General features: G+C 37.3%; 1 protein-coding gene across 16 annotated transcripts in view; it reads right to left on the bottom strand.

Moving 5' to 3' along the window:
• Positions 1–14,444, bottom strand: part of CPED1 (cadherin like and PC-esterase domain containing 1) — a 310,448-nt gene that overhangs the window by 42,930 nt on the left and 253,074 nt on the right. For all 16 annotated transcript variants that reach the window (XM_005550620.5, XM_074035873.1, XM_065542507.2 and 13 more), the window contains one exon: positions 10,682–10,818. In XM_005550620.5, the coding sequence (XP_005550677.3) occupies positions 10,682–10,818 (137 nt within the window). The remainder of the gene's footprint in view (positions 1–10,681; positions 10,819–14,444) is intronic.

The raw sequence follows: 14,444 nt of genomic DNA, 5'->3' as shown, positions 1-14,444 counted from the left end.
ACATATTAGTCAGAGCATATTATTATAAATTAGCCACACTTTGAAAATTTAAACACCTTTAAGTCCAAGACACTACTTAACGTGAAAACATTACTTAAAAATTTAAGTTACATTCCCTGTTTTAACAGCTGAGTTTAAGTACTTTTTGTAAATATTGCCTTTTTATATTTCCCTTTCTTAATTGCACTCCCCTCTCAGATATTTTATTACTGGTTGAAATTCTGAACTGTTTTCCACTGACAAACAAAATAAAGGCTTGTTTAATTCAGTTAGGTCAGGCTTCTAAGTTTTTACAGTTGTAAATTTGATTTTCATATTTCTAAACTATTTCCTACATATTTCACTCTGTGTTTACAAAATTATGTTCTCATAATTTCTGTGTTCCATTCAGCATTTATAAAGAGGTGGATATCTATTTAAAGAAATGTGTGAAAGTATCATTGAATATATAGCTTCCTTTTTTTCAATTGATTCTCCTTTAATTCAACACAATTGTATATCACAAAACCTATGTACATGTACAAAAACCTACAAGTGAAATAAATCTGTAAATGAAATTGTTTGGATACATTTAAAGTTCAAAAGTGTCCCATGTTCACCTAATGTTCAGAGGGGAAAACTTGTTCCAACTTTCCACCCAAGATCAGCCTCCTGTTCATGTTGCTGCAATGAAGACAAATGACTGAGGTATGTAAAGTATGATCCTGCTCACAGGCCATTTAAGTGTGGTTAGATTCTTGGTCAAAATTACTAGAAGCTTGAACATCTTTTCAGATCTCCACTGATTTGTGTATTGTTCCTTCCGTATAGGCAGGTGGGCTTCTATTTGCAAGTACAGTCTTGGCATTCATCCATGTAAAACAGTAGGAAAAAGATATAAAAGGTCACAATAATGACATAAGGAAATTCAACTGAGAGAAATTACTACTTGGAGATTCTAAAGAAAGCAGAACACTATTCGAAGGCCTAACTTTCTAATAATTCTCAATGCCCTGGCCAAATTCCATTGCCTTTTAATTCAATTCTTCAGAGAGAGACAATTCACTTTAATATGTTCCCAAAGAGAAAATTACAGGATGGTTTTGTTTATTTTTATTATTCTCATGGAAAGTAAGAAATAGATGTACCGGGAAAACCCTTTGCTCACCTACTCCTATTCATAAGTGAAGCTTTCTTAAAATAAGTGCTAGTCATAGTTGTATTTGTGAATGTTTACACAATTATCTCTGTGCTGTGTGGAATATGAGTCTATGCAACTGACTGTTTATGGCTAACTCCTGTGATTCTGAATAAAAAAATATCTTTCTCAGGCTCTCTCCTCTGCATTTCCACTGCCTCTGCCTTGGTTCTAATTTATACAACCTTTTCAAATATAGACTTTTAGATTAAGAAAACAATGCTCACACATTGCAAAAATGAAAATCATACAGAAATATTTAAAAATATCTCTTCATGCCTAACCAACTATGCTTTATCACCCAAGCTGGCTTCATGAGCATGTGACCTGGATGGTCTTCCAGGGCCACATGCTTTGAAGGGTCCTATGCTTGGTTCATTGCTCTTCTATTGTCTTTTTTTCCCCAAACTTCAACTTTTATTGCAGATATGGGGGTATGTGTGCAGGTTTGCTGCATGAGTGTATTGTATGATGCTGAGGTTTGGGATATGGATCCTTGTCATGCAGATAGTGAGCACAGTACCCAATAGGTAATTTTTCCACCTATGGCCCCTCCCCTTCGTCTCCAGCAGTCTGTAGCATCTATTGTTCCCATGTTTTATGTCCACGTGTGCTTAATGTTTAGCTCTCACTTACAAGTGAGAAAATGTAGTATTTTATTTTCTGTTCCTGTGTTAATTTGCTTAGAATTATGGCCTCCAGCTACATTCACGTTTCTGCAAAGGATGTGATTTTGTTCTTTTTATGGCTGTAGTATTCCATGGTATGTATATATGTACCACATTTCTTTATCCAGTTCACCACTGAAGGGCACCTAGGTTGATTCCATGTCTTTGCTAATGTGGTGATGAACATACGAGTGCATGCGTCTTTTTGGCAGAACAATTTATTTCCTTCGGGAAGGAAATAAATAAATAAATATACCCAGTAATGGGATTGCTGGGTCAAATGATAGCTCAGTTTTAAGTTCTTTGAGAATTCTCCAAACTGCTTTCCACAGTGGCTGAACTAATTTACATTCCCACCAATAGTGTATAAGTGTTCTTTTTGCTCTGCAGCCTCTCCAGCATCTGTTGTTTTTTGACTTTTCAGTAATAGCCATTCTCATTGGTATGAAATGGTATCTTATTGCTGTTTTCTTAAAGGATTTTTATAGCTTGAGGTCTTACATTTAAATCTTTAATATATCTTGAAATAATTTTTGTATATGGTGAAAAATAAGGGTCCGGTTTCATTGTTCTGCATATGTCTAGCCAGTTATCCCAGCACCGTTTATTGAATAAAAAGCCTTTCATCATTGCTTGCTTTTACTGGCCTTGTTGAAGATTAGATGGTTGTAGATGTGCAGCTTTATCTCTGAGTTTTCTATTCTTTTCCATTTGTCTATGTGTCTGGTTTTCAGTCAGTACCATGTTGTTTTGGTTACTGCAGCGTTATAGTATAGCTTGAAGTTGGGTAGTTATATCTTTGGCATAAGCTTTGTTTTTTTGCTTAGGATTGCTTTAACTATTAGAGCTCTTTTTTGGTCCCATATGAATGTTAGAATAGTTTTTCCCAATTCTATGAAAAGTGACATTGGCAGATTGATAGGAGGAGCATTGAATCTGTAATTTCTTTGGGCAGTATGGCGATTTTAACAATATTAATTATTCCAATCCATGAACATGTAAGGTTTTTCCATTTATTTATGTCATCTCTGATTTTTTCAGCAGTATTTTGAAGTCATCCTCATAGAGATCTTTCACCACCTTGCTTATCTCTATTCCCAGGTATTTCATTTTCATTGTGGCTATTGTAAATGGGATTGCGTTCTTGATTTGACTCAGCCTGGACATTATTGGTGTATAAAAATGCTACTGAGTTCTGTACATTGATCTTGTATCCTAAAACTTCACTAAAATTGTTTATTAGTTCTAAGAGCCTTTTGGCAGTCTCTAGGGTTTTCTAGGTGTAGAATCATATCGTTAACAAAGAGAGATAGTTTGACATTTTTTCCTATTTTGATGCCATTTATTTCTTTCTCATTCCTGATTGCGCTGGCTAGAACTTCCAGTACTATGTTGAATAGGAGTGGTAAGAGTAGGTATACTTGTTTTGTTTCAGTCCTCAAGGGGAATAATGCCAGTTTTTGCCCATTCCATATGATGTTAGCTGTGGGTTTGTCATAGATGGCTCTTATTATTTTTAAGTATCTTCTTTCAATTGATGCCTAGTCTGTTGAGAGTTTTTTATCATGAAGGAATGCTGAATTTTATAAGAAGCTTTTTCTATATGTATTGAGATGATTATGTGACTTTTTGCTTTCATTCTGTTTATGTGGTGAATCACATTTACTGATTTGCATACATTGAACCAGCCTTGCATCCCAGGAATAATGTCTACTTGGTTGTAGTATATTAATTTTTTGATGTGCTGCTGAATTCGGTTTGCTAGTATTTGGTTGAGAATCTTTGCATCTATGTTCATCAGGCAAACTGGCCTAAAGTTTTCTATTTTCATGTGTCTCTGCCAGATTTTGGTATCAGGCTGATGCTAACTTCATGTAATGAGTTAAGGAGGAATCCCTCCTCTTTGATTTTCTGGGATAGTTTCAGTAGCATTAGTACTAATTCTTTTTTGTACATCTGGTAGAATTTGACTGTGAATCCATCTGGTTCATGTCTTGTTTTGGTTGGTAGGTTTTTTTTTTACTACTGATTCAATTTCAGAGCTCAATATTGGTCTATTCAAAATTTTGATCTCTTCCTTTTCAATTTTGGGAGTTTGTGTGTTTTCAGGAATTTATCCATTTCCTCTAGGTTTTCTAATTTCTGCGCATAGAGTTATTCATAGTATTATTCTCTGAGGATCTTTTGTATTTCTGTGGAATCAGTTCTAATATCATCTTTGTCATTTATGATTGTACTTATTTGGATCTCTCTTTTCTTGTTGTTAATGTAGTTAGCAGTCTATCGATCTTACTTATCTCTTTGAAGAATCCACTTCTGTTTTCATTGATCTTTTGTAAGGATTTTTACATCTCTATTTTGTTCAGTTCTTCTCTAGCATTAGTTATTTGTTTTTTCTGCTAGGTTTTGGGTTAGTTTGCTCTCTGTTTTCTAATTCCTTTAGGTGTAAAGTTATAGTTTTAATTTGAGATCTCTCTTACTTTTTGATGAAGGTGGTTACTGCTATAAACATTCCTCTTAACACAACTTTAGTTGTGTTCCAGATATTTTGGTAATTCAGTTCCTATTTTCATTAATTTCAAACAAATTTTAAATTTATGCCTTAATTTCATTCTTCTTCCAAAAGTTATTCAGGAGCAAGTTGTTTAATATCCATGTATTTGGGTAGGTTTAAGATATTTTCTTGATATTTCTGTTTTTATTGTACTGTGGTGTGAGAATGTGCTTTGCATGATTTAATTTTTTTTTGGAATCTATTGAGATTTGCTTTATGTTCAAGCATGTGGTCAATCTTAGGATATGTTCCATGTGTAGATGAGAAGAATATATATTCTGTGGTTGTTGGGTGGAGTGTTCTGTAGATGCTTATTAGGTCCAATTGGTCAAGTGTTGATTTTAAGTCCAGAGTTTCTTTGTTAGTTTCCTGCCTTGGAGGTCTGTCTAATGCTGTCAGTGGGGTGTTAAAGTCTCCCACTATTATTGTGTCTAAATCTGTTCATAGGCCAACAAGAACGTGTTTTATGAACCTGGGTGCTCCAATATTTGGTATGTAAATATTTAGGATAGTTAAATCTCCTTGTTGGATTTACTCTTTATTATTATATAATGCCTTTCTTTGTCCTTCTTAATTTTTATTGGTTTAAAGTCTATTGTATCTGATATAAAATAGCAACTCCTGCTCTTTTTTGTTTGTATGGTGTACCTTTCTTCATCCCTTTACTTTGAGCCTGTGTGTATTCTTACATCAAGATGGGTCTCTTGAAGACAGAAAATGGTTGGGTCTTATCTTTGTACCCAAGTGCTACTTGGTGCTACTCTGTGCATTTTAAATATGTCATTTAGCCCATTTACATTTAGGGTTAGTATTGATATGTGAGATTTTGATCCTGTCATCATTTTATTAGCTGGTTGTTATATAGACTATATTGTGTAGTTGCTTTATAATGCCAGTGAGCTATGTTCTTAAGTGTGTTTTTGTGGTAGCAGGTGTCGATCTTTTAATTCCATGTTCAGTACTCCCTTAAGGACCTCTTATAATGCTCGTGGTCTATTTGAAACAAATTCCCTCAGTGTATGCTTATCTGAGAATGATTTTATTTCTCCTTCCCTTATAAAGTTTATTTTAGTGGGATTAAAATTCTTGGTTGGAATTTCTTTTCTTTAAGGATGCTGAAAATAGGCCCCTAATCTCCCCTGGCTTGTAAGGTTTCTGCTGAAAGGTCTGCTGCCAACCTAATGGGGTTCCCTCTGTATGGGACTTGACTCTTCACTCTAGCTGCCTTTAAAATTTTTTCTTTTGTATTGACCTTAGTGAATCTGATGAGAATGTTCTTTGGGGATGGTCGTCTCATAGAGTATCTAGCTGGAGTTCTCCATATTTTTTGAATACACATGTTAACCTCTTTCATGAGATTAGGGAAATTTTCATGAACTATATCATCAAATGTATTTTCCAAGTTGTTTATTATCTCTCCCCTCTCAGGAAGGCCAATGAGTTGCAGATTTGTTCTCTTTATACAATCACATATTTCTTGGAGTTTTTGTTTAATTTTTTAAAATACTTTTTTCTTTATTTTTGTTTGAGTTGATTCAAAGAACCAGTCTTTGAGTTTGGAAAGTCTTTCCTCAGCCTGGTCTATTCTGCTATTAATACTTCTGATTGTATTATGAAATTCTTACGGTGAATTTTTTCAAGTCTAGAAGTTAAATTTGAATCTTTCTGAAAATGGCTATTTCATCTTTGAACTCTTGGATTATTTTACTGGATTTCTTGAATTGAGTTTCAACTTTCTATTGAATCTTGATGAGTTTCTTTGACATCCATATTCTGAATTCTATGTCTATCATTTCAGTCATTTTATACTGATTAAGAAACATTGCTGGGGAGCTAGTGCACTCATTTTGAGGTAAGAGGACACTCTGGTTTCTAAATTGCCAGAATTCTTGGGCTGATTCTTTCCTATTTGGTAGTGTTAGTGTTCCTTTAAATATGGTGTGAGTTGAGTATAGTCACTTGGCTTTATTTCTGGATGTTTTGAAAGGGTAAAGGCTCTGTACAGCATCTTTATTTGTGGCTTAATGCTTTTTTTGTTTGTTTGTTTGTTTCACAGGGTGCTATATTAGCGAACTCTTTTTGGTGTGGCAGTTTGGGCTATGATCCAGTAGATGGCATGTAAGAGTAATGTGTGTTAGGCCCTTACTCAGCCACAGGGCTCCTCTGTATTTACTCAAGTTTCCAGCCATGCTTTGCAGTACAGTGCAGAGAGAGGTGACTTCCTCTCATTAGTTCTACTCCTACACCTTTGGGAGCCCCCTTTAATCACTGGTACTGTGTCTGCATTTCTTTTGTTAGGTGATCCAAGCTGTGGGGCTCCCTGAACAGAGGCTCCAGCAAGGAGATAGGCCACGTTCTTTCCAGGCTGGTCCTGTGGAGGGAGGCATGCCTTGCTCCTGTTCCAGCCCATGAAACCACACATCTCATCCCTCTTAGTGCTCTGAGAGTGTGGGTTTGTTTTCCACTTGAGTGCTGGCCACAGATCTTGGCTCAGCACTCTTGAGCTGCACACTGCAGCCTGGGACACCATGATCAGCTAGTGGCTTTATCCTTTGAACCCTTGGAATTAGGTTCCACGTGCGCTAGGGGATCTAAAGTGCTCCCAGGCCATCAGGAACATAATCAGGTGGAGCAAAGCATCCAGCTGTGCAGTGGAGGCTGCTGTGCACATGTTCCTGCGAGAAGCCAGGCAGGGTGTGGAGGAGGGCCTGCAGAACAGATGTGCCCCAGTCCCATGGGGAAGTTGACCCCATTTTCTTCTGGCCAAGCAGTAGGCTGGGGCTAAAATTTCTTGGATGGAGATAGGGAACCTTGCGGGGATGGGTGCCTATAGCCAGGTTCCGCCAGAGATGTGTCGTGCACTAAGGCTCCTGTTTCTGCACTGGTTCAGGTACCATTTATGTCTACTCTCTGGACAGATTCCCCTGTCAGCTCAAATGTCCATAGGGTATGTTGGGTCCCCTGTAGCCAGGAATCCAGAGGTCCACAGCAAGTGTGGGTAGTCCCACAGTTCCTTCACTCACCCATTCCCCAGGACCCATTCAGGCCTGGGAACTAGCCCCAGTGTTTGGGTACCCTGGACAGGGTTACCAGCCTCCTCCCTCCTCAGCCTTAGCATCTGTGTTGCCATCTGCTCTTTGCATTTTCTCTCCAAAGATATGTCCAAATGTTGGTTTACTTGAAACTTTGATCTCTCTCAGGCATTTCTTGGCTATGTCACTGGCCCTCGTGTTCACCTTTTGTTCTACTGTTGTCTTGAAACTCTTAATAAATTATGAACACAGGATCCTGTATTTTTATTTTGCATCCTACCCCTCTCCTATTCCTCTCCACCTATGAAATTACTCTTAACTGTTTGTGACTTCAAGAAATTCTCTATGTATGTAAACATGTTTATAGGTATGCATTGGTTTTTACATCAATGGGATTATTCTGGATATAGTCTATAATTGCTTTGCCTCCTCAATTATGCATGTTGGAATTTTCCCATTACACAGCCTCTGCCTTCCTAGCATCTATTTCTTATTACCCATAGAGAGCCTCCATACTGCTGTGGCATGGCCTTTCTAGTGCTGATTATGTCACTTCTCTGTTAAAAATGGATAATGCTTCCCTTTTGCATATACAATAAATTAGTGCCTTGATAAATACATCAGGCTATTTAGACCTATTGGCAGTGTGCTGGCAAATTTGAGTTTCTGAGCATGCAAGTTCTGAAGAACACCTACAAACTAGGAGAGTCACAAAGATAAGCCCCTTTGCTGTGCAGTGAGCTAACTGGTCTTCTGAAGTCTCATCTAAGCATGGACTTCTATTTTCAAACTTTGCAACACCCTCTCTCATTAACAGGTATGAAAAACGATCTTTTTTTTTTTTTTAACCACTCCTTGGTAGAGTTACTAATAATCAGCCTAGAAATTAGTAAAGGTAATGTTGTGGGCTGAAAGTTTATGTTTCCTCCAAATTCATATGTTGAAATACTAATCTCCAATGTGATGCTATTAGGAGGCAGGGGTCTCTAGGAGGTCATCATGTTTAGATAAGGTCATAATGATAGAGGCTTCATGAAGGGATTTGTTTCCTTATAAGAAGATTCAGAGACTAAAACTCTTTCTCTCTCTTTGTTGTGTGATGACAAAGCAAGAAGGCAGTCAACAGAAGCCAGGAAGAGGGCTATCCCTAGAACCTGACCATGATGGCACCCTGATCTAGGACTCCGTAGCCTCCAGAACTGTAAGAAATAAATGTCTGTTGTTTAAGTCACCCAGTCTATTGTATGTTATTATAGCAGCTCGAGCTAAGACAAACAGGGAAGAGGGCCTTTAGCTTTTTACAAAGTTGATTAATCTACCACAGAGGGTTATTTTACAGATGAAGAAAATGAGCCTGAGAAACAAGACGTGTCATGCCCAAAACCGCAGAATTTAGTGATGAACTTAAATGAACATCTATTGCTTTTCAGGTTAATAGACTGTGACAGTTTCTTGGAATTTTTCTGAACACTCTAAATTCTGAGGTCAGAATGGTATTCTGAGCTTAGAGAAGTCTGGCTGTATGGCAACAGCTATTGTCATTGCTCCCAGTGCAACATTTATAGGATATGGAGGCTGGATTATCCAAGTTGATGCTTTAAAATGCCTGTGGAGGGCTGGGCGCGGTGGCTCACACCTGTAATCCCAGCACTTTGGGAGGCCGAGGTGGGTGGATCACTTGAGGTCAGGAGTTCGAAGCCAGCCTGGCCAACATAGTGAAACCCCATCTCTACTAAAAATACAAAAAATTAGCCAGGCATGGTGGCGGGCGCCTGTAATCCCAGCTACTCGGGAGGCTGAGGCAGGAGACTCACTTGAACCTGGGAGGTAGAGGTTGCATTGAGCTGAGATCGCGCCATTGCACTCCAGCTTGGGTGACAGTGCGAGACTCCATCTTAAAAAAATAAATAAATAATGCTCGTGGAGTAGCCACTCCCATACATGTATGATTATCAGTGAATTACTCAATCTCCCTGAGCTTTAATTATCTTAATCAGAAAAAAGATATGATAATGTCTACCTTAGCTGTGATTAGGAATAAATACATTTTTGATTTATTCATTTACTCAACAAATATTAAGTTATTATTCTGTGTCAAAAATGAAGCTCAACAATGAGATTATGGCAGTGGACCCTGCTCTCATGAAGCTTACAATCTGGAGGGATTTAAAGTGTAAGAAATCAGTTTCTTGCACAAAATCAATGCTCAATTAATAACACTGCAAAATATTTCTAAATGATTTTCTTGCCTTCTTTTTTTTAAAAAAGGAACTAACACTGCCGATTGATCTTTAGAGATATTCTCAATCATGAAAATTGGAACATCTATATTGAAATCACCATGAAGAAGATGTCCATCTTCCCATCCTGTCCTTCACCTCCTGTTGTTCTTCTTTAACTATTTGCTAGTAAATTGGCATACCTTCTGCCCAGTGCTTTTTTTCTATGTGTTTTAATAGAGCTTTGTGAAAAATCAGCTTTTGAACTCAGTCTCGCTCATGTGTGAGAGCTTACAAACTGTATAAGGAAATGTCCATCTAATAAAAAGCACTTTGAAAATCGGGTTAAGGATTACTTACTTGATGTTAACCAAGCATCTCGGTCTATGTGCCCATTTTGCATATCCGAGAGTTCTGCCAGACTCTACCTAGTCAGAGCATGCCTAGCAAGAAGACACTGCATGTCCCAGAAATCAGCTTAGAAGCCTCACTAAAGGAAAAATCAGCCTAGTGAGGTCCATGTGAGACCTGCCCAGGAATGTGAAAGAAGATCAGTAAGGTTAGTGCGTAAAAACAATGCCATGCACTTGGAAAGCTCTAGAAGTGAATCTTGCATGCAGGACCTTTTGATTTCCTGTGCTGAGCTGCAGATGTCTGTTTTCACAGCAGTGCCTGCCAGAGCTGCAGTTGACAAGGCCAGCTGCTCTCAACTGCCAACTGTCAGTTGACGTGGCAAGCTCCTACCAATTTGTGCTGAGAAAACAGCATGGAATCGGGTCAGCATAGGACAAGACTTTAATATCCTCCATCTGTCAAATAGAGTTACTTGGAGAAAACTGAACATTTGGAGCAGGAGTTGTTCAGGCTATTCTATGATAACATCTATACATGATTCAAAAAGCCAAATTGCATTCAGTTAGTTTTCCTCTGCTGTGAGACAGCAGGAATTGGTCTAGTAGATACAACTGTATGACTTTTAGTACTTCAGGTGGCATACATTAAAGGCTTCCCCCACTAGATCCAGAACCTACCTTCCTTCCTCCCAGGCACTGCTGGAGTTGAGGCTTAGTTAGGACACCATATTGGCAGTTGTGGGGCTGCCAGGTTATTTCTCTCCAGTCACACGTCCTGTTGTCTGAACAACTAAGGCAAGGCACGATCCACTGGCCTGGAATAGATGGCAAAACTTTCTTTGGTTCTGTTTCTGCTGATGAAATTATAATTTGTAAGTAACTTTAAAATTCAGCTATGGCACACCATTTCAGAAATTATAGTAAGACCATCCTTATCCTTTAAATCTAGTGGAATAATGAAGGCATGGCTTCCTGCCAACCAAATAGAATAGCAACATTAAGTAATGTTCTGAAATAACACATTTCATGCTGAAATCAAGTATGAGCTCTGTTCCATGAAACCTTATACTTATTAAAAATCTAAGTATTACTCAGTCATTGCCTATTTTTAAACAGTACATTGAGTACTTAAATAGGACCAAAGCATTAATAGATTGGGAGCCCCCCAAATTAGCAATTAGCCTCAAATATTTATTAGCCTAACACATGCATAGGTTCTCCATCCAATAGTATAATAGATCTATTCCCTGCTCTCAAGAGATTTAAGATACAAGAGAACTACTTCAGTATGATAATTTATTATTTTGAAGATTAGTTATTTTTCTTTGATTTGATTGATGGCCTTTTTGGTGTGAATCTCTTCACCTCTTCCTAGCTGTTGCCTGAATTTCTTCATCTGTTAGATGAGGTGTGTACTATTCTCACATGATTGGTGTAAGGATGTAATGGAGTAATGTATTTAAGACACATTTGCAATATTGTATTTATCTTTTGTTACTAACAGAGTTCAGGTAGAAAGTAGGTCCCAAGCTTTAGCAAATGTTTATAAAATAAATGAATATTCTCTATGCATTTAAGATCTTTCCTGTTTTATTGATAGAATAACATTCATGCAAAACACTTCAGCTTTTAGCGTGAGTGGATACATTAATAATGTGGTAGAAAAATATAATTTTTTTCCTTGTTCATCTTTTCAGGAATTAAGTGTGAACATAGCACATCTTATAAACAAATATGGAGTGGTTATTTCTCTCCTTGTTGGAGAACGTATACAATGATGTCTCTGATGATCACTCTCCTTACCCTAAATATCTTGCTTATGTTACTAGTATATATTTACCCTGCAAAAATGAGGGGCTAAAAATCACTCAGTTCTTGAGTTAGAAAGAAAAAAATTTAAAAACTTTGTCCATTCTGGCTTTGATTAGTGGTACTGCTAATAATGGTATCTGGTGTTATATGAAGTTTAGTGGAAAGGATTTCTGTTTTTGGGAGATGAATATAGTGCATTTTATATTCATGACTTCAGGGATGTTAGAATTGTGAATGTGTTTGTGTGTGTGGAAATAGTTATAAATAATAAAATATGAAAGAGGATATAGTTTATGGCTCTTACTGATTGAGCACAGAAAGAGAAAGAAGTGTAGGTATATTAAGAGAGAGAAACTGGAAGAGATAAAAGAAAATCAGAGGGAAAGGAGATGAGAAAATTATGAATTCCAGGAACGGAAAGAAAATATACAATAACTTTGCGGGGTACAATGTCAACTGGAAGAGAAATACAAAACTTCAAAAGGAATGCAGACTCATTTGTTCTTCTTACCACAATTTTTTTCTTTTCTTTGATTTTTACATGTAATGAGAATTCCAGAAAACTGCTTTATTAAATGCCTATCTACTAGGTACTTTCTAAGCAATTTCAGGAATGATAAATTAACCTTTATGTCTCTGTATACATATGACTCTCTAGAAGGATTTAATACAGTAAGTATATACTCTGTTGAAGTGTGAGGCATTACTGGTGTTAAAATATCATAATAAGTTTTAAAAAACAGTTAACATTTTTCAGAACCTCCCAAATGCTAGGAATATTCTAAAAACTTTAATTTATCAACATATTTAAACATCAACAACCCTGTTATCATCTCCTTAACCAGGGCTCAGGAACTTGTCTGAGATCCTCTAGTTAGTAGGTGGTAGAACTAGGATTTGAGCAGGGCAGTCAGCTCCAGAGTCCATGCTCTTAACTATAATGCTACACCTCAAAAATTTATAATCAGGTTAGAAGGTTATAATTTATACATAATATAATAACTATAGCATCGTAACAAGCAACACATAATGGAGTAAAAATGTCTGTGTGGTTGTCAAAGAGTTGGGGCTCTGGAGACCACACACACCTGGGCTCTATCTCCAACTGGCCCTGCGAACCTCAACATTGACTACATATGAGAGTCACGTGGAAAGCTTTTAAAAATTCCCATGCCCACATTGTACCCCAGACTGACTGAATCACAATCAGTGGGGATGGAGCTCAGGCATCAGTATATTTTAATGCTTCTTTGGTGATTCCAATATGCTGCCAAGGCTAAAACCCACTATTTAAATTGGACAAATTACTTAATCTTTTCATGATTAAATTTACTTCTCTATAAGGAAAATATGTGTAACACCTGCCCTAGTGCCTGATTCCCTAATAGTCAACATATATATTTTATATATTTTCCCACCTCTACTCTCAGAGAGCCACAGTTGTTCAAAATAGAGAAAGAGTCATGGAAGTCAGAGTGTTCCAGAAGGGTCCATGAAGGAAATAAAATGTGAACAGGTGTTTAGGGACAGATAAGATTTGAAGACGTGGAAGGAGTGACACTTTAGGTACAGTGAAGAGATGGGCCTGACGGGAATGAGAATGAAGAACTGGCTGCATATATTGGAGAAAAAGAGGGTCTGCTATGTGAAAGATGTTTCTGAAGTTTCTGGTTATACAGAATGGCAGTACTGCTAAAAGAAACAACACAGAAAATTTTGGAGAGATGCTGGTTTTTGAACAGCAAAATAAAGATTATCCTCCTCAAAAGTGCTTATTTTTCCATCCAATTCTCTTTTATAATTTCTTTTTCATTCAGAATATATCTTGCTTTCTAATTCTGTTCTGGCAAGCATGGTTTGTCATTAATAAACAACATCCTCCACATCTTTGATGTAGACACAGCCTAAAGTTTAATCTTTGTTGATGAATTTCTCAAGCAAATCTCCTTAGATAAATGATAGTCTTTCCTTCACAGAGGTTCACATTGAGTGGCTTCGTAGCATCACGTTGGATGGAGTTAGAAGAGGCCTTACTTAGGGTGTGTCCTTTCTCTCTCGCTGCCCCCTCACTTTTTTTTTTTTTTTTTTAACAGAAGAGGCACTCTGAGGCCTGAAGAGTTAAATAACAGAAGTGGGGTCATGCTGTTAATGACAGAGCCAGAACTGAGGTCTCTGAGTCTTCAATTTGCCTATCCTTTTATCATATTAGGCTAGGTCACCACAAAATAATCAGCAGAAAATGAAATACAGCCCCACTGCCTCTTTGGTAGCACTTATAGGAAAACTCACAAACTGATTGTTACAATGAATTTATTTTAAAAGGCTGAATTTATTTAGCGAGTTCCTGTGTTGACAGAGACTATGTTTAAGCAAAGATTGTTAATTTTCTTTCTAATAGGATAATGATATGTTGAGGGCATAAATGTATCTCTGCTAATGAGATTCTATTTAATAATCTTTTGAAGGGCTAAGTTTTCATCAGATCTCAGAATCTCAGAGCATATGCATCCCACCCCTACTCCAGACACTCCACCCCTCAACCTTGCTGACAGCTAATTTTGCACAAACTGAGGCCCACTTTGGCCACTTGCTGCCAAGGATGAAGAAACAAGTGGCTAATTGCGTGCAC

Source organism: Macaca fascicularis, chromosome 3 (assembly GCF_037993035.2).
Source record: "Macaca fascicularis isolate 582-1 chromosome 3, T2T-MFA8v1.1".
In the NCBI taxonomy this organism is placed as follows: domain Eukaryota; kingdom Metazoa; phylum Chordata; class Mammalia; order Primates; family Cercopithecidae; genus Macaca; species Macaca fascicularis.
The sequence above is the reverse complement of the archived record's forward strand: the minus strand, read 5'-3'. Positions and strand labels throughout refer to the sequence as shown.